General features: G+C 35.1%; 1 protein-coding gene across 10 annotated transcripts in view; it reads right to left on the bottom strand.

Annotated features, from left to right (window-relative positions):
* Window positions 1-214: 214 nt before the first annotated feature.
* LOC135585914 (protein SWEETIE-like) overlaps window positions 215-20,445 on the bottom strand; it is an 83,194-nt gene continuing 62,963 nt past the window's right edge. For 4 of the 10 annotated variants that reach the window (XM_065111446.1, XM_065111451.1, XM_065111454.1 and 1 more), the window contains 17 exons: window positions 20,015-20,244; window positions 14,000-14,147; window positions 13,841-13,909; window positions 12,406-12,462; window positions 12,114-12,200; window positions 11,893-12,021; window positions 11,417-11,617; window positions 10,873-11,331; window positions 9,169-9,231; window positions 6,949-7,046; window positions 6,724-6,814; window positions 6,401-6,539; window positions 3,059-3,372; window positions 2,832-2,978; window positions 2,593-2,757; window positions 1,592-1,717; window positions 215-1,472 (listed from right to left, as the gene is read on the bottom strand). In XM_065111446.1, coding sequence (XP_064967518.1) covers window positions 672-1,472; window positions 1,592-1,717; window positions 2,593-2,757; window positions 2,832-2,978; window positions 3,059-3,372; window positions 6,401-6,539; window positions 6,724-6,814; window positions 6,949-7,046; window positions 9,169-9,231; window positions 10,873-11,331; window positions 11,417-11,617; window positions 11,893-12,021; window positions 12,114-12,200; window positions 12,406-12,462; window positions 13,841-13,909; window positions 14,000-14,147; window positions 20,015-20,244 — 3,324 coding nt within the window. In that variant the 3' untranslated portion in view covers window positions 215-671. Of the gene's footprint in view, window positions 1,473-1,591; window positions 1,718-2,592; window positions 2,758-2,831; window positions 2,979-3,058; window positions 3,373-4,407; window positions 4,524-6,400; window positions 6,540-6,723; window positions 6,815-6,948; window positions 7,047-9,168; window positions 9,232-10,872; window positions 11,332-11,416; window positions 11,618-11,892; window positions 12,022-12,113; window positions 12,201-12,405; window positions 12,463-13,840; window positions 13,910-13,999; window positions 14,148-20,014; window positions 20,245-20,445 lie in introns of those variants that run through there. The other 6 variants (XM_065111448.1, XM_065111447.1, XM_065111450.1 and 3 more) reach the window with 6 other exon arrangements.

The following is a 20,445-nucleotide window of genomic DNA, read 5'->3' as shown; positions in this document are numbered from 1 at the left end:
TTAAAGCAGCCACATCTCTGCTACTTGATTTAGCGTCTGAATCTGCGCTTACCTTCTGCAGACATTGTGGCTGATCCTCCTGTCAAATACATGGAGTGCAACATTTAGATTTAGCATGTGAATATATTGATGAGTAGTAGACCAATGCCTCATAAAACAAGTGTTGCTGCGAGCCACATGCTGGATCAATATCCAATTATAACGAGAATGGATCTGACCGAACAACTCAACGATCTCAAATTCCATCAAACCAGTCATAAAATTTTGACAAGAAACCTGACGGTGCTTTAGAGTGATTGGATGTTGATTTAAGATACAAGCTATGTGCCACTCCTATTTATGCCATATAATTCCAATGAATGATAAAAAATATACATTAGAAACCACAAAAGAATGACTTAGCATCCAAGATGCTGATCACTGGAGCAAAATCTACCTCACTAGCTAATACAATGAATTATTGATTGTCGAGTATTAACCGTATCTAGGTACCCTCTGCTTCCTGATCGTGCAGGCTGCCTGACTCTATGATGTTCCGAGCCGGTTGCAATGAGCCAGTCATCCTTTCAAGCCCAAGTAATGCTTTTGAATTCACCTCTGCCCTCCAGGGATGAGTTAAGGCCATCAGCCTCTTTTTGATTGTCGTTTTGTGCAATCAGCACATCATTAAATTACTCGTCGGAGTCATCACCATGGTCCAAACATACTGATTGAACCTCACCCTCATAGAACTGACGTTGACTACTCTTGTTCCTTTCAGTATCCTCGGAAGCAGCAGGCATTGCATCATGATGCATCTCAATGCAAACATCACTAGCCTTGTCCGTTGCTTCAACCTCAAATTGAACTGCTTTACCTTTTTCCTTGGTCGGTTCCTCATCCTTGCATAGCTCGGTAGATGGTAATGAATTATGCACTGTACTTGTACTGTCCTCATTTACCTCACTACTCTCATGATAGAGATCCTGACAACTTCTATCACTAGTATCTTCTGCGACTCGCTCATTGGAATATCGGGTACTCGAGCCTTCCTCAAATTCTTCCATGTTAAGACTCATCATTTCTTTGGTTTGCCCAGGAGATACATCCTGTGCATCATTGTCTTGTTCACACACATTAGGTTGCAACAGATCATGGTCATGGCCATTGTTTTGATTGAGCAGATGATTGTTGACAGTTGAAGGTTCATCACATAGAGCTGGCTCAGATATGGTTTTGCCATCACGAGAATCACTTGCAGAAACAGATGCAGTATTAGCAGGAAAAGATTGAAAGGCATCCCAGTCATCATCTTCATCTTCATCCTGAGCATCATCATTATGTTCTTCATTGTCATCATGCTTGTCAACTTTTGCTTGTCTAAAATCTGAAGCCTGCACCTTGCTTTTGTTTTCTGCATTAGGGGCAGGTTGTATATTCAATTTGTCATGCATCTTCATCTGACCTTGTCCGATGGAAGCACGAATCATGTCCTGAAGATGCAAGATCAGTTTATTAGTTCCGTATTCACATGTAAATGACTACATGTAACAGAACAAATACAGGTACTTGAAAGCAAAACTTTAAACAAATTTTTCTCTCAGTATAGCACCTGAAATTGCTGCCTTTTCAAAACTGGCATTTCCAACATTGAATCTCTAATGTGAGTTGCAGCTGAAGGAATCTGAACAAGACGAGAAACCATCCTCTTCGTAGTGGTATTCACCTCATTCAGTTCCTAAAATATAATGCATCATGAGAGAACATTAAGACAAACAAGATGAAAGATATTCTAACATAATGGTCAATTTTTTCATTTTTCTTGGCAAACAATAATAAATGGCAAAATACTCACCAAGGGAGAACAAACCAAGTCAAAAATTTGGCCATTATCTACAAAAGTATCTGAACCTAGAACCACTTGAGAATACTTTGCTTAGGATATGCTATATGCTAATCACCTTGATGGTTGGCAATTGCTTCTATCAGGAAACAAGTTACTGTGGTATAAGAGGCAGAGGGCAACTTGAAGTGTTGTTTGAATATTTGGGAACTCCTTTCCAAAGCTACTTGGAACTCTACTAGTTCTAACCATGCTGAATTTTCATGTGACTAGCTGTAAAGAGCATAATTTACTTTGGGATAAGTTTCATTTAAAGAAATGGAGGAGGTTTGTTGATTCCAGTGGGTTTTGCAAAACTCTTGTAGAATTGCCAATCACATAATACCAACTGTCCTTTCCCTAAGAAGGTTAGAACACTGGCCTTCAATCAGTCTTTCATTCCAAGTTACCTTACGATTTTTTTGTGGTCTGGGATGCGGAGGAAGATTATAGAAACTTGGAGGTACTGCTTGATGTTTAGTTTGTTACCATTTGTTGGGAAATTTGGAATGAAAGAATCATAGTATATTTCACGAGTTCAACTGAGGCTGGAAACTACTGATCTATTGGAGAATAAACATTCTTAACAAAAGGATATCCACATTGTTTCCTTAGTTTGCTCATCAATGTCCATTCTGTCTAATTTCCTTCGATTTTTTTCTCATTCTAATCCTTATTTCATTGCTAAGTGAAATAATATTGCTAGGCTCAGGGATTAAATCATGAAGCACCTGTGAATGACATCCACTGCATTGAGAGAATACAAGGTATAAGGCTTCCAGCAGCAGCACTGTAATATGACGCTGGCATTCACGTGCTTGTGCAAGAGTATGAATGAGGAAGAGCAGCTTTAAGCAGTCCTCACTGACAGCTAGCGATTCCCTGCTTACATCCTCCTTCATAAAAAAATAATGTTGTAAGGCATGGGCAAGTTGCATGTTTGCATGTCTAAAAATGCTAACAAAATTACCTTCCATGTCCGCTGGATCAAAAAGAAAAGATTTCCAAGCAACTCTCCAGTGAAAATCAGAATAAATGATTGATTCTTCCGATGTGAGCCCTCTGCCAGTTCCCTTTGTGCATTGGTTTTAAGCACATGAAGTCCTAATGCCTGAACCTGCTAATTAAGATTCAGTCAGTTGTGTTTTCCTGCAATTATCAGGTTATGGAGGCCAAAAGTTAAAATAGTCTTGTAACCTGTATATTGTTATTAAGAATGATATCACTGATACATTTGGTACAACTCTTGAATATGCTAATCCAAATGATATCATTGATTGCACTATTTTGTCCAAGAAGTTTAATTTCATGAACCAGTCTAGCAAGAGATATTGTTTCTTCAAGATAGAAGACAAGTATCTTCATGAGAAGTTTGCATGACTCATTAATTCTGTTGTCCACAATCAATATCCTTTTAATGCAGTCTCCAGACAAAGTTGCCAGCATCCTTGCCCATGTTCCCAAGACTGTTTTTAGAAGGGTGTTATCATCACTATTATGTTCAGCATCATCTGCAAAATAGAACAAGGTACATGTAAGAGTTGCTATGCGATTTTAAATACTCGACGTTTAGTTTCAACTATTATAAAACAATAATCTGCATAAGACAAGTCACAAATATCCAGGCCTAATACAATGAAGGAAAAATTCAATGGAGTAACTCACAACAAGGGTGTGCATGTTCCTAGGATGCTATAGTAACCATCACTGCATGATGCACTGTAACAAGTAAGGACTAATGATTTTTCAACCCATGATTGATACGTTGACTTGCTTTTGGTAGCTGAGCAAGCTTAGAATAAGATGCTAACCCACAAATTTGACCAGGAGAGAAAATAAGGCCTACAGCCAGACATTCATATAAAAGATTCCTCGTAATTTCACATTCAGCAAAAGATTGCTACATAAAGAAGCAGAAGAATAATATTTGGTTTAATTATTTTATCAAAGCAAAAAGTCTATTAACACAGTAAGAGTACCAACTACTTCATGTCTTCCTCTAAGCATGTCTTCAATTAACATAATTGCTAAGTCTATGCTGGTCACAAATAGCAGACATTTGGCCAACTCTTCAGTCATATAATTGAACAAAGAAATTCTGTTAAGAAGATGGTCAACTCAAGTAAAGTTTTCCACCTCTACTACACAGAATATCACTTCATGCCCTATCACTTGAGCACAAATTTGTTGGCTTTATAGTCATCAACAATGACGAACAATATAAGCCTTAATGCATATAACTTCTCCCAGTTTTTCTTCCTCTACCATACCAATTGAACATTAGGTTGAGGAACAGAGAATATCCATTAAATTGGTCATAGCCACTCATCACACTCATTTGAAATTTTTAAACAATAAAATGATCAGGAGACAAAAGACACAATACATGTAAACTCCATTTTAAGATACAGAAGAATCAATGCTGTCTCTTTGGTTCACTTTATAAGAGGATATGATACAGTGATACAGTCAAATATTAAATAAGAAAAAAAAAAGTAAAAGACAATTTGTTCAGCCTTGCACCTCTTGGGAGGATTCATTGGCCTTAATCTGGCGTTAAGCTAGGTCAATGGTTAGATAATCATGATGGTTGAATGACCAAAATAACCTCTCAACACAGACAACTGTTTTGTTAACATGGAGGAAACAGGTTGGTATCGTCCTGCAATAGACCTCATTAGAGAAATTATGGTTACTTTGGGAAATCAGTTACATAGTGTACAACATGATTATTCTCCTAATTCAAGACAAATGAATTTATCTCAAACGAGTTCAAATTCATAATTTAGCTACAAGAATCTAGGATGAAAAAAATAAAAAAGAAATTTAACAATTTTTATATAATGAAATATTGAGATAGACCTAGGAAAAACGACAAGATTATTCCTTTCCAAAAAAGTTGACTAGCTTCAGGTCTCGGAAATAATCTCTTTTCTTGCACGCATAAGGTTATATACATTAATCAAGACCAGACCTTGTATTGGAAAGAGCCACATTCAGTTGGTTGTCCTTTTAGTTTTAAAATTATGATTTAACTAATTTATTTTTTTAAAATAAATCAATTATTCTAAGATTATTTGGAAGCTAAAAATAGATTTAAGGAAATCTAAATAAGTAACTATTTTTTTTTATTTTCTTCACCCTTTTTTCTCACTTCTGCTCTGCTTTCTCTTATTTTTGCCTCCTCTTCCACCTTTCATCTTCTTTTATTCTCTTTATTTTTTTTATTGCAGTGCGCTTGGAACAACAAAATTTCTGACTATCTCTTAATTCCTTCACCCTGAAATTCTGTGAGCTTGCCATCTCTCTCCTCTCTCTCTTAGCCCTCTCTATGATGACTTAGTCATAAAATTAGTTGCAAAAGGCAAGCATCAATTGGGGTTGGGTCACATGCGGTCATAGGCAATGGGCTAAAATGTAATGGCAGACAACTAGATAGGTTTCTAATTTCTAAGCCTCTTCTCGCATACTATTGCTCCCCATCACCACTTTTGCTCTTCTATTTTCATAGCAAAATCTATTAAAATTGACTTGAACTGTCAGAATTGACGGAGTCTGGCCCATTCAAGACCGATCTAGCCAAATTTCGATCAACTCTATTCGAGTCTGGCTACATCAGGCTCATCCTGCATAATCTCAAGCCAACATGGACATGATGGGATGAAGCACCAAGTCAACAAAACAGGTTAGCAAATGGGAGAGGAGAGTAAGGGAAAAGAGAGAGGAGATTAAGGGAGAAGAGAAGAGAGATGAAAAACAGTGAAAAGATTAAAGGGTCTGACTTGCTGGATCCTCCCTCCAACTTATTCAATATTGGCTGTCACCATCATCATAGTTCAGAGCCTCACTGGTCTATCCAAAATAAGAGGAAAAGGATATACTTCTAGTATGGTGTTGCCTTTAGCCAAATCTCATTTGTGGGAACCTTCACAATGTCCAAGGCTTCGATGCTTTGTGAGATCATTGAAAAGTGAGATATATATGGGGAACATATATTAGTGTAATTTACCCTAATACATATGAATAACAACCTAAAAGAAGGATTGCAGTTGGTGATTTTAGTAGAGATTGAATTGACCTCTTATATAAACTGAATTTAAGTATTGATCGAATCCCTTCTCCAAAGTCATATTAAAACCACTGAACATAGAAAGGAAAAATGCTATCTTATTATTTTATGTCAAATGCAAACCACAATTGTAAAGTCCTACTTTCCAGAAGATCTAAAGGCTTAATATCTAAGTTACTGTAGGAAATTGTCTTCCATTTTTTTCTCGAACTTACATCAATTTTTCCCTTGATATTTACATTCTACATTGTAGTGCCTGCAATTTGGAACTATGTATCATTCCCAATATCTAGGATGGGAAAAAAAACTCAATTGGAAGGTATAACCAGATAAGTCAATTTACTGTGGTCATGCATGCTATTTAACCCTGCATTCATCTTATAATCAAAACTAAACATTTGTATTTTCTACACAAAAATAAGCATACATCTAATATTAATACAAGGACAGTAAATAAGTCAAGTACATACATCTTAAAAGATCTTTTAGTGAAGGCACTATAGACTGAAGAAAATAGGCTACTTTTGACAAGCTTAGGTCGGTTGAAGCTCCTATAAACCACTGATGAGGGAGCGATACAATTGCCAGTATCAATTTCCATTTTGTCTGCTACAAAGAAATGTCAACAATTAGTATATAAATAAAAAGATAAGGATAATAAGCATGGAAAATGTCAAACTGTAAATGGACTGGTAAAAATTTGTGTTCTATTCATGATATAAGATGATATGATGTCTCAAAAACTAAGCATGGGAAGTAGAAGCATAAGCTGGCATGATTAAATTTAACTAACCTTTTGCTTTGTTCTATATGCTATTTTTTTAGCAATAGCAGACAAGTCAACAAGCAAATCCTGGCCACTGAAATAATGAGTTGCATCCCTTCTTTAGCATTTAAGTTAAACATGAAAATAAAAGTTTAGTCATAATGACAACCAAACAGCTATAAGTAAACAAAAAAATATAAGGTAATAGTAGGTAACCAAAAGTCAATATGAAGTTATTTGCAAAGCTACTACCTTTGAAATGTTACTGTGAGGTACTTGATACATAGTTCTGTTATTGAAGTTGTGAAGTCTTCCGACTCAAAGAAGGCATCAGGACAAAACTGGACTATCTGTTCAAAAAGCAGAAATCATTATAATTAAATGCTCATGCTACCAATGCCACAGTAACAGAATCAGCCAATTTGAAATAGATAACTCTTGCTTCTTGAGGCAAATATACAAACCATGTTATGAAACTTATTTACAAGAAAAATGAATTTTCTGTATGTCTGTGTCCACAAGGTCATCAAACAAGACAAAGTATGAAGAGGCACCGATGACCAGAGTTTCTTAATCGCTGAAGTAAACTCACCTTAAAAATTATTTTATGGCTCAAAATTGTGTCTGACCTGACAAGAATGTATTAGAGATGTTATTGTTGTTAATCAGATCATTAAGATAATAAGGAGATTAAGCCTTGATATGAGGATATTAAGGTTCACAAGAAATGAGTCCCACCAGCTGTAGGTTTGGGTATGCAAACACCTGTTTGTGGGAATCAATAGATTGATAAATCATCATAACAAGTTGACATGACCGAATGACATTGCTTACTATGCAGTGGCAGTTAAGATCTACATGCTCGGGCATCTATTACTGCCCATTTAGTTGCACCTTACTTGCAAAGAATTGAAAGTGATGTATAAAGTGTGACGATTCTGAACTCCTTTAGGTTCTTGTGTTTGATTGTGAAAAGTAAGAAAAGTGACATTAAATTCAACCATGATATGAACATCAAAGTCAAAAATTGAAAATTTAGTAATTTGAAAAATAAAGCTACAACTTTAATGCCAAAAACCTAAGGTGAGCAATGAAAAAAAAAAAGGTTGAGATCACTAACCAGGTATTCTCTTTCATTTAGTACCACTAAGTCATTCTTAAGAAAAAAAAAAAAGGTTCACAAAAGCTTGTTAAACTTCTGATGTACCAAGTAGGGTTCATGTCATTTCATTTGTATTCAACAAAAGAGTCCCAGGTGACACACCTTCATACTTTGGATCTAAGACACCAATATGGCATAGTACAAGGTATGCAAATTCGTACCATACCGAAGTTTCGACGTTCGTTTGGTACGGTACGAAATTGTACACCGAGCGGTATACCGCTCGATATATATATATATATATATATATATATATATATATTTCATTCTGTCCGGTAACAAGCGGTCTGTGTACCGATAAACTGACGGACCAATATATACCGCCCATACCGGACGGTATTATTCGAAATTGCATACCTTGGCATAGTACAGATTCACTGATATGCAAAATCTAGAAAACATATGATATGACATGGATATACAATAAATAATATTTTAAATATGTAATATTTTCTATATGACAAAGCCTGAAGTTTATTTGTAGTCCAGAAGAGTAGTTACATATCATGAAAATTAATAAGAAAAGAACGTGTTTCTAACTATTCACCTTGCAAGAGATTATTTTATGGCAACTACTACTCCAGGAACAAAAGATAACAAGAAATTAACATAAATCAATTAGAAGGTTATGTTAGTTTTGTTAACGATGAAATGATGTTTACTAAAAATGACATAAAACACTGTATTAATATGTCCCATCTATTGTAAAAATTTAACATTCAAGAAAACTAAGTTCTTCCAATAAGTAACAATGCGATATCCATAAAGATCTTAAAAGAAAGTCATTTTTCAATAATTATAAAAATAATACGTTATGAAGTATCAAACATGGATCCTAAAAGTATCATATCTGACATTTATCCTAAAGCTAATTCAAAGTATCTGCATTTTATACAGCACACTAAGGGCCATGTGCATTTACTAAATTTTTTTGTACTTTCTCATAAAATGGATATTTGACAGTCAAATGCAGCATAGAGTTACAGCCAGTGTTAAAAGCAAAAGAACTGGATCAAGAACAAACTCATCAACATGCTTGTTTATTCCCTTGTATGATATGACTAAGGTATATCTTCATTTATTAGGTATTGATATTTCATTTAAATAACAGAAAACATGAACAAGAATTAGTTTATAGTGATTTTTGGAATACTTTACATCTAATTGAAGCCTGTATTCCAGAATTTCATAGTGAAATTGTACTAAAGCTGGCTATGCAACCTAGGATAATATGGAAAGTAAAAAAATCTCCCACTTATGTTTTGTGCATCCAATGGTAAACTTTAGTTGAAGCATCAATTGTACATTACCTGTGATAATAAAGATATGACAAGCCCACTCCTTGAATAAGCTATGTGAGAATACACAAGAAGCTGCACCCATGAGTAGATAAATCAGTGGTACATTCTCTGCCAAGAATGATGCTATAACCATATGTATCTAAATACTCCAGTACCACACAATTAATAGAAAATTGTACATAACATACTTGCATTAGTACCCAGATTTCAATTGCAAATGGCCCAGGAGTAAATGTGGCCCAAAGAATTTCTTGCACATGCAATACATGTGTATACATAATTTATTTTTAAAGTTTGAAGGACTAATCTAGTTGATAAGATACACTAAAATGGAGACATTTTGTTAGTTTGATACCAAAAATTATCTGTTTGACGGCAAAGAAAAAGCGAATCATAAAGATTTAATAAAGAAGAATCAACAGAGGCCTCCAAAACTTGACAATGTACTAGATAACTCAGATGGAGCTTACAAATTATATCTGTTTGAAGGGTCAATGAACACATCAAAGGACATATAAAATGTTAAGAAAAGTTGAGAGATTACATGGAGAAAAAGGATAAATGAGACAGGTATCGAGGATTCAACATCTCAAAGTAGAGTGCAACAAACAAACTAAAGACCTATATATAAGTCATAATATTTTTGTTTATTTAAGAGCTATTAAATAAAACAGAGAACTTATATGCAAATAAAAATATTTTAAGTATTCTTAAAATATAATAACTAATGCAAATATTAATTGTATGCGAAGTCTAAATAAACATGAAAATGACTTCATATAGATTATAATGATTTCTAAGTTATACAAAATAACAATCAGACTAAAAAGTTCATAGAATGATAATCATATAACTGAGGGATGAATATATAAGATACATGATTTGTAAGATACCATAAATTTACAAGGATTTATGTGCGGAAAATGTTAAGACTGCTTTGTTAACACGAAAAAAAAAATCAAAGATCGATTAAACAAATATACTTCATATCCCTATATTCTTGATCCATTAAGTAACTTTGGTTCAGACCAACACAGAAGGATTTAAATATTGCCTCAAAGTAAAGGGCCCATCATTTAAAGTGGGATTGGTAATGATAAGGCTAGGCAAATGGAATAAGCTAAACATAAATAGAAACACTATGCTGAATCCCATAAGAAATAGATGTTCTTATAGGAATTAAATAGAATATCCACTAATTTGTTTTAGGTATTCATACTTTTCTGTGTTTTTTTAGGTATTCACACTTGATGCTAATGCCATTCACATCCAATGCTGGAACTGTTAACAGTTTAAGCTGGCCCACCAAAAATAGATAATGAATAGTTTGTGTGAGAGAATATTCTTGTGCCACTCTTAGTGGATGGTAGTAGATATACACATGTGCACAAACAGAGGAACACATACAACACACCCACATATAGACACATAAAGATATAAAGGTGTTCAACATTTCAGAGGAAGTGACTGCATTTGGCCAATATTATATCGAAACACAACTTGATAATTAATACAATAGCAACAATACCATTAATTTTAAATTTTTTATTTAATTATCTGGATGGTACACATCTTGTACACCTGGTATATAAATATGATACTGGTCCAACAGATTACCAAAAATGCCAAGCCATTATTTAAATCCTTGATTCTAAGGGTGAATTTTTATCTTATGGTTTGTTTTCCAGAAATACTATAAATGTGGTGCTTTACCTGAAGGAGCTCAGTGCAAAGTTCTGATGAAAGAAATCCATGGTTGAAAAAAGATTCATTCACAAGAGACTGAAGTACTCGTAGAGCAATATCACATGAAGTCATTGAATCACGAGTCCCTTGCGGCACTGAGACACCACTTCTCTTTTCATCAGCAGCAAAGAACATTTTAGCTTGCATATCTGATACAAGTTGCTGTCCCTGAAACATAATCAGCTGTGACAGCCCCCACAGAAAGTGGAATTCGATAGCTTCCAACCTGACCATGCTGTGACCAGACAAGAACATGATTTTGTTTGAATCTTCATCACTCAACTTTAAAGAGTCGTCTGTTTTGAACTTTGCAGGTACTGCATCCAGAACTGTTGCTTGCAGAATTAGTGGCCAAACTTCATCTAAACACTTTTTCACCTCGACAGAAACCACGGCAAATTGAATTCCATCCAAGAACGGTGTGTACTGTAAAAAACATCCATAAAGTGGTATGCATAAGTATTACAATAGTCTCTTTCTTCAAAAGAACTTGGATATTTCACATGCTTACATAAAATTTTGAATGCAAGCCAAAACAGATGTAGGTATAGTCCTTGAGGATGCTAATCCAGTACTTCCCCAAAATAGTTGAGCTGGAAGAAAACAACGGTACCAACTGCAAATACTCATGAGGAATATCTTCCTGCTCCTTCAATAACTGATAGACATAATTCTTTATGGAGGCATGGGCAGCCAAAAGTCTGATTTTGATCTATAAAAGGAATATAGTCATTGATAAAGATCATTAGATTTCCAAAGAAATAGAACCAATTTATATAATTTTTTCTGGATGGAAGTGCAATAGCACAATGACAATTACACAATGCTCCCCCACTTCAGAGATATAGGAATATATAACTTCAGTGTGAAGTTCATGAGAGTGCTACGAAGTAATAGAAATAAAAAAACATGATGCCTAGCAAAATAAACAAAACAGATGAACCTGGAATTCATGGCCCCAGCATATTTTTCTCAAACAAAATTTACCTTGCATGCAATCCATTCAGCAAAGGATGGATAATACAAATCTTTTACTTCATCGAGTGGCCGAGAAATCAAGGCATACATGCGGCTAAGGGCAACCTGATCTCCACTAATGATTCTGCTAGTCACGATCTGAAATTTTAAACAGAATTATTAAAAAAATTTCATCTTACAATGGTAAATTGATGAAAATGAGGTTTAAGAATGGAAATGTAAAACTTGACCTTTGTAGCCAGTTCCAGACCAGCTTCCAAGAGAAGAGGACCAGATGAAGTGCTTATTGCAGATCGAACAGCAGACACAAGTTGAGCCTGTACCATGATGAGCAACTAAACTTGAATGCCTAACACTCATGGAACCTCTACCTTTTTTATCACCAACCACTTGTCTTATTGTTTACTGTCACCATCTTGTGACAAAACGAGGTAGATTTAAAATTCAACTTAGTTTTGAAGTTACATATCAAACTAGTCAAAGAATATGTTTCTAGAAAGGAGAAAAAAGAAAAGAACTGACCTGATACTGCTCCAACAAGAGGTGGCCAGGGAGATCTGGGTCTGATGTACTACCAAACTGAAACATTATAACAAAAGGTCAAAATTCCAAAATGAGCCTCTTTTTAAAATTGCTTCCATAAGCCATAACACTCAAACTATTTGCGGTTAGAGACACGAATCTTTTCTGGTCGTTGAGCTCTATCTAGTGCATTAACAGTAAACAAGCTAAAAGCAGCCAAATTATGAGCACCATTTGCAAGTAACAGAATTAGATAATATGTCGTGACACACCAGGAAGATAGAAATGGAGGCTGGTATTGTTCAATAATGCATAGCCCGTCTCTGTTTTCAAGAGAATTGGGTTAATGTGCAATGAAAAAACTGAAGAATGCAATACAACCATATCACATGAAGAGATTATTTCTAACTAAATGGAAAGAGAACATTTTTTGTTTTTTTTCTTATTCATCAAGAAAAAGAAGCAACGAGGGAAAGCCTTAGCACAAGAGTGATGTTGCTCCTTTGTGCCTTGCTAGCGACAATTTTGGACATGGGGCAAGACAACCCTTACCAGGCCCAGGCATCAGCCCTATGCATTGGATTTGGACCAACCTTCTTTCACAAGACAAAGATTTAGACTTCAACACTTTTAATATGAGCACTCTGTGTTTTTCATTAAGTACACTTTAACCATTGTAAAGTCCATAATAAACACCTCTTTCCTCCCTTTATCCTCAAATCTCCAATGAGGCTGCTTCTTTTTCTCCACCTAGATGTCAAGAGTTCCAACCATGAAAGCAACCTCTCTGCTTGTTGGGTTAAGGATGCAAATACTTAAAAGTACCGATGACTTGACATTGGCAGGAACCATGTGTACTGGTCTGTCCATGTTCGCCAAACAGAAGGCCATAAAACAAATCAATTTTCCTTAATCATCTAGCTCCATCAAGTGAACAAGAAGCAAAACCCAATTTCAATGGCCATTTGTATACAAGGTCATTCCTAATGGTGTTGTATGAAATATAAATTATTTGTTTATATCTATTTGTTTTTCTATATCACTTGTGTTTGACTACAACAATAACCATAGATATAAATTATTTGTTTATATCTTTTTTTTCAGATATATCACAAGTGATATAGCTATAATGATTACATTCAAACTGTCTCTGGGTTTAGAAAGAAGCTAGACCAATTGTTCTGTCAAGACCAATTAGTATTCTGAGAACCTTTCAATTCAAAATATATGTACAATTAAAAACTCATTAAAACTTTATAACATATTGCCTATTGAAGTAACCAGTAAGCCCCAAGTGGTACCAGATCAAAGACTATAAAATCTGCTAAACATACAACATTTCAGCATTTGATCCAACACCAATAATGTGCAATAGCAACAAACTCTTTTCTAAATGGAATGAGAACCTTATTTAAATCAATATGCTTTATGATACCTTGTCCATTATAATGCTTAGAACTCTCACACCTATGGATTGCATGCCTTCAAACTGGCTAGTGCTTATCTGTAACAAAAGAATATCATAAATTATCCAAACAATGAAACCTTGCATCAAGGAACCCAAGTAACACAAAAACCAATTTAGAGCAACAACCTGATAGGAAAGTGAGACTAACTCTTGTAAGTGCAGCACTAGCCAATCAGTTGACAAATTATGCTCATCAGTTACAGAACTTCTTGCCAAAGAAATATCAAAATGTGCTGGGTTTGATCCAACAGCTGTTGGTAGATAGCTCAAACACCTACATGTAATAAAGATGATGTTATTGTGATAAGTTTGTCCATCTTTCATCTCTCAACTGAAGATAATGTTATTACACAGCTACTGAATAAGCAATTAGTTTAAGACACTACCAGAATAAGTCTAGATAATATAATCATGTTGTTCCCACAAAAAAATGAGAAAGCATAGAAAAATACATCAGGTGATTACAAGCTTATATTCATTCAAGTTAAATGGAAATATCTGGCATAGAATATTGTCAAACTCTTTAAGATATGGATTGCATGGCAACTGGCAGGTGCCAGTGTTGGCCAAAACAAACTGAACTAGGAAGCTGTTGGCACGCTCCAAGCTATCCCACGCCAAAGATGCATCACGACTTCCTTTCTTCCTACACCATATAAGAACCATACCTGTCTGATACTGGTTTTAATTACCTGTCAACTGGTACAATATCAAAAAAACTATTTTGACCTATGCAGCTTGGTATCACTAAAAAAGATAATAAAAAGGCATTGTACCAAACAGTAACAAGCTATATTGAACACGACCGATGCTTTATTGGACCATTGAATACTGAACGGTGCCTACCAGTCAGTGCTTTAAACCTAAATAATGACCTTTATCTATCTCAATTTTCAAGCAACACTAGATATCTTGATGGAAAATCTTCAACTCAAAGCAGTTGACAAATTGCGTTGAGCATTACTGTGCAAGAATGGGCCATCCTTGCACTCTTCACAACTTCTCTTCCTCTACCGTCAATAACAATTATATGTAACAGAGTGGCTACTATCTCAAAATGAATTATCTTGAAAGGACACTAGCTACATGGCTCATGCATGTCCCTCAATGGATCAGCTAGTTATACTGCCAATGACAACAGAATTTGATGTCTAAATATGGCAATGACCACGAACTCAAAGAATAACAAAATGCACACATATCAGTAAAAGCTAGATATAGCTTGTAGTGAAGTCTATAGAGTAGCTTGTGCTTCTCCAAAAGACAATCAATTGAATAATTCTAACCATAATAATTTAACATTAATGGAATTGACAAATTGGTCGGATACCATCCTATAAAAAACAACATATATATATATATATATCACCATACCACGGAATACGGACCTGTACCGGGCAATACACGTTACATGACCCTGTATCAACCGATACGAGGTCTGTACCGGTTGGAACAATCAAAATCTGACCGTTATCGACCTATGCTGATCGGTAACGGTCGGATTTCGATCGATACCGATCAAGGGCTGAGATTGCCCTGTTTTAAATTGTCCATTTGACTGTTTGAACCAAAAGAAAGGGTTTTTAAACCTTTTCCTCCCGTCTTTCAACTCATTTCACTCTCTCAAACTCTTCAACTCTTACAAACTCTCTCACTCACATCTCTCTCTTATTCTCATATTTTCATTCTGTTAAACTCAACAAAGCTGTGATTTATGGATTGGATCAAATTTTGAGCAGTTCTTCAACCAAACTGATGAAATCAACTGCTTTTAGATAAATCATCCAATATATTGGGCCAAATGAGACAAAAACAACCAATCTTACCAATTTCATCTAATTCTAAGATTGGTTTAGTTGAAAACCAGCTCTTGACTATCATTAATGACATTTATCCATTTTTTTTAAGAGGACGAAGGTTTAATTTTCTTTGGACTCTGCAAAAAGATGATAGGGTGAGATAAATGATGATCTTTCAACCTTTGATCACACATAGTTTTCTTTGTCTTCATTTATTTTTTAATGTTTTTCATTTTTTTTGTAATATTTTCTTTATTTTTTTAAAAATAAAAGTCTTTAAGCCCCATGAATCAATTATTCAACAAGATGGAGAGATTGATAAAATATTATTCAGAGAAAGAACAAGGGGGTTAAATTGATGAGGAAGACAAGAAGTGTTAGGAGTCTTATTTGATCATCAGATACCTTTGACATTAAAATGAAGATTTTATTGGATAGTTGTTAGACCAACAATGCTTCATGGATCTGAGTGTTGTCAGTTAAGAAACAACATATACAAAAGTACTGTATGAAAATATTAAGGTAGATACATGGAGTTAATAGAAAAGATAGGAAAAAATATATTTTCATTCGTGAACAAGTAGGTGTTGTATTGATAGAGGATAAAACGAAAAAAAAATCGTTTAAGATGGTATAAACATGTGCTCAGGAGACCCACAGATGGGGTTAGAAGATGTGAAATGATTACTATTAGTGATATAAGAGGCAAAGGGAGACCTAAAATGATAATAATAGAAACTATAAATTAAAATCAAAATGCTCGAAACTTATAGATCTCAATAGTGACAAAAAATCAATATAGTCGACCCAAGGACTTTATGGCTTTGTTGTTGTTGTTGTCTGTGTTTGTTTTTTTCATGATCAAGAGGTGGGGGAAGAGAGGGAGGGAAAAGTCTTCTTTAAGTCTAAGATCCCAGTGGAAGCATAATATTCATGTTTTAACTGTTTCTTAGCTAAATTTTATACTCTTCCACAATTATTTGACTCATTAAGGGAACATGCTTTAGATTTCATTGTGACTTGATCACCAATACAACCTCAAATTATTCCATTTAAAGCAAGGATTGATGTGTCGCCCAGACCAGTACAAAACGGGCGTTACGTATTCGTCCGAACGTGAACAAGTATGCGGATCGCTCCAAGTCCGATCCGGCCATATAAAAAGGAAAGCAATTTTCATGACTCCTTGTTAACCCTAATATTCTTGTGCATGCCACACGTTGCCACCATGCACACCTCCGGTACACATATCGCCATGCACCTCCACCACAACCTTGCCGCACACAACTAACTATGGGTACACCTCTTCCTCAGCTCCTACACTTCTTCCTTTCGCTTCCTCCCTCCTTTTGTGCTTCCTCCTTTTTCCTCTCCTTCCTTCTTCCTCCTCTTCCTCCACCATTCCTTCCTCTTCTCTTTCTTCTTCTTCCTCTATGAAACACCAGTATATACCGGTGTACTGACACATGGCACACCAGTATTGACGAGTTTGTACCAATATGATTAGATCACCGAAACGAGTCTGGTACTCAATACAACGATTGTTGATTTAAAGGAAGTGAACAATTTTTTATTAAAGCAAAACACCTGATTCCAAAATGCCACATTTAGGTTTTACTTGGTGTTCTATATTTCAAATATCAAATGAATTTTAAATTTAATCCACATTACTAACAATCAACTATGCATATTACATATTGTCAAAATTAATTGCATGCTTTACAAATGGAGATGACAAAACTAAAACCTTTTTAATACTCTTTACCAAGGTTCGCCGTACCGTACCGTACCGGCGTTTCGACCCGGGCTCGGTACCGGTACGGTACGGTATACCGCTCGGTACACCCAGGTGTACCGAGCGGTACACTCACGTGTACCGAGCAATGTACACTGCTACAGTGTTACTGTACACTGCTACAGTGTCGGTACGGTACGGAGTGATCCGCGTACCGCTGGCCTATCGGACCGGTACGTACCGCCCGGTACGGGCGGTACAGTCCGGTACGGCAAACCTTGCTCTTTACACATATTCTTAAAGTTTGGGGTTATGTGCTATCCACACTTTATTAATCTCTTCTAATAGATCTAAATTCCTTAAGTAGCCACTTGCTATAAAAAAGAAATGAAAACTTCGTGATCAGTGCAAGAAGATTTCTAACGAAACAGTATACCATGTTCTACGGGTTTAAAAGGTTTAATAAACGATCTTCACTTCCCTATCCCACTCACTATCTTTGTCATAACCCTACTGGACAAGATAAATAACCCATTAATTTGATAGGCCAAAACCACTAGCCCAAAATAATTAAACTCAAGTAATGGTAATAGGCTCATGTAACTCTCATAAGTTTTTCTTTCACTTCCAACGTGGGACTCAATCCCCTCATCAAGAACCGACATAACTTCGAATCAAATGCTAGCATAGTCCAAGTGTGGTCCCCTTGCTCCATGTTGCAAAATGTCTCTAGCCCCATCCACAGCCATGAGTAACTATTTCCTATTTTGATATCTTATATACCCCAATACAAGGTCGGCCCTAATACCATTTGTTACGATCCAACAGTATTGCAGCCCAATAGGGCAACTAACCTAAGAATTTTGTTGAGTTTGAATCAATAGTCCATAATGCTTAAACCAACGTAGTACACTCATCAAACTCATATAAACCAATTCAAGTCTTGGATTGTGTGTTGGACTAAAGTTTGAGGTGTTACAATCTTGCAATTATATGCTAGGAATAAAAGAAAACCAAAAGTAGAATATTCAATGGATAGGCTATAGAGGTGAGAGTAATTAACAAAGTTTGCCATTAAAAAAAATGAGTGGAAAATCAACATCCTTAAATACAAGCTAACCTTTACCAATCCATCTATTCTCTTTCAACTTATTTGTCAACATTATTTCGTATCTTATTGAAACAAGTTTTGGTAGGCACACATACATATCTTTTGCTCCAAGAAAGAAAGGATTGCATGCTCTAAATCTTTCTGTCTGTCTTGTTTGTAAGTCATAGGGGACCCATGTTTGCATTCTCAAATTCTGTTAAGCTTCTAAGCTAAAAAATTTACCCTATAAAGCATAGACATAGAAATTGGACACCAAAACATGGTATGGATAAGCTGATCCATTATATCTTTATACGATAGGATATGACTTGACACAAATACGACAAGAAGGAAAAAAACTCCTAACATATATAATACTATTTATCACAGATTAGCATTTACTTGTGGTGGACTACATTCTTGCATCTCATAGTAAATAATTAATAAATTATCATCCAATATATTAATCATGAAAACAATTATTTTTACACAGTAACTTGAGAATGTAGAGAAGGATTTTTAGTAAATGAACATCACTATTCTGATTCTGTTAATGATTTATTAGAAGCTTAGTACAAATGATAATACAGACTACAGAGTCATATATCCATCTTATGTAAAACCAAATATCAACATATAATATAAGCAAAGTTCTCCAAGGAATCCAAAAGGATCTGATCTTTAAATAATTATTTAAAAAATTAAATGCTTTTTCAATACCCTATAAATATTGCTATATAATACATATCTAGTAATACAAAACAAGCATGTCAATACCCAATAAATATTGTTAAGTATCAATGATTCATAGGTTTTAGTTTACTAAGTGGTACAAGGCTCCAGCTATACATTTTTATGATAATCCTAAAGTCATAATTTTTTGATCAGAAACCTAAATCAAGTAGAACTCCTAAAGATATAGCTTCCGACTATATCTCATATCTTGACACCCAGGAAAATTCTACATGGTCCAATCTTACTGGCTGTGAATGATTGATTAAGTACTACATGATACACAAGCTTTCTGCAATACACTAATCTCTTACTCTATTTGCATGTACGTAAGTGGACCTCTTTATAATTCTTAATAGAGGGCATTTAATATTTATGGAGGTAGCATGAATCTCAAGGATTAATAGCTATCGCTTGGTTTAGAGGACTGTGTAGTGGCATTCAGATTGTCTGATTGGTCTATATAAAATTTTCTGAACACTTCCTTTTTGAACTGCTTTCATGCATCAATGAACACTGCATTATTCATCTATATCTTTTGGTCACAGCTTACGGACTACATCTATGGACCTGAGCCTGAGGAAACCTTTGGCCTCAGCTGCAGAGAAGAGTAGTAACATCAAGAACCAAGCAAACTAAAGTTTTCAAAGATGATGCACGTTAAGAACTCTTAAATTCAGCCTTCATCCTTACTGCTCTGGAATTCTTAGTATAAGAAAAATGTCAAGGATAATTAATTTAAAAAGTAAATTAAATACAAATAGAATATAAAGAACATCACATACTCTGCAGCAAAAAGCCTGGTTCGATATCTGATATGATTTTCTCTCTTATAGACAGAACCAAAGGTTGAAGTGGAACCATGTATCTTCTCCCCTTTAGAACTAGCTATCATGTCTTCATCATCTTCTCCAAAATAAGATGCAGCATCACCTTCAGATGCACCATTTGATTTATTATTACCTGATCCTGAGTAGTTTTCAGAAGCAATCCTTCTAGCTGATGTTGCTAGAACCTAGCAGTACGTTTAGGACTTTTACCATTAGTAAAGGAAATTTAAGTAATGCCTCAAATAAGTAGTGATCTTGATTTTAGATGAAGAGGAACATAAGTGAACTAAATGGAACCCATGCATCAACAATACAAGCTGTTGTGATTATCTTAAAGATTTATTTAATTTCTTCAAAAGATCATAACAAAGATGCAAGGCATGCTT

The sequence above is a fragment of the Musa acuminata genome, chromosome BXJ2-6 (genome assembly GCF_036884655.1).
Source record: "Musa acuminata AAA Group cultivar baxijiao chromosome BXJ2-6, Cavendish_Baxijiao_AAA, whole genome shotgun sequence".
In the NCBI taxonomy this organism is placed as follows: domain Eukaryota; kingdom Viridiplantae; phylum Streptophyta; class Magnoliopsida; order Zingiberales; family Musaceae; genus Musa; species Musa acuminata.
The sequence above is the reverse complement of the archived record's forward strand: the minus strand, read 5'-3'. Positions and strand labels throughout refer to the sequence as shown.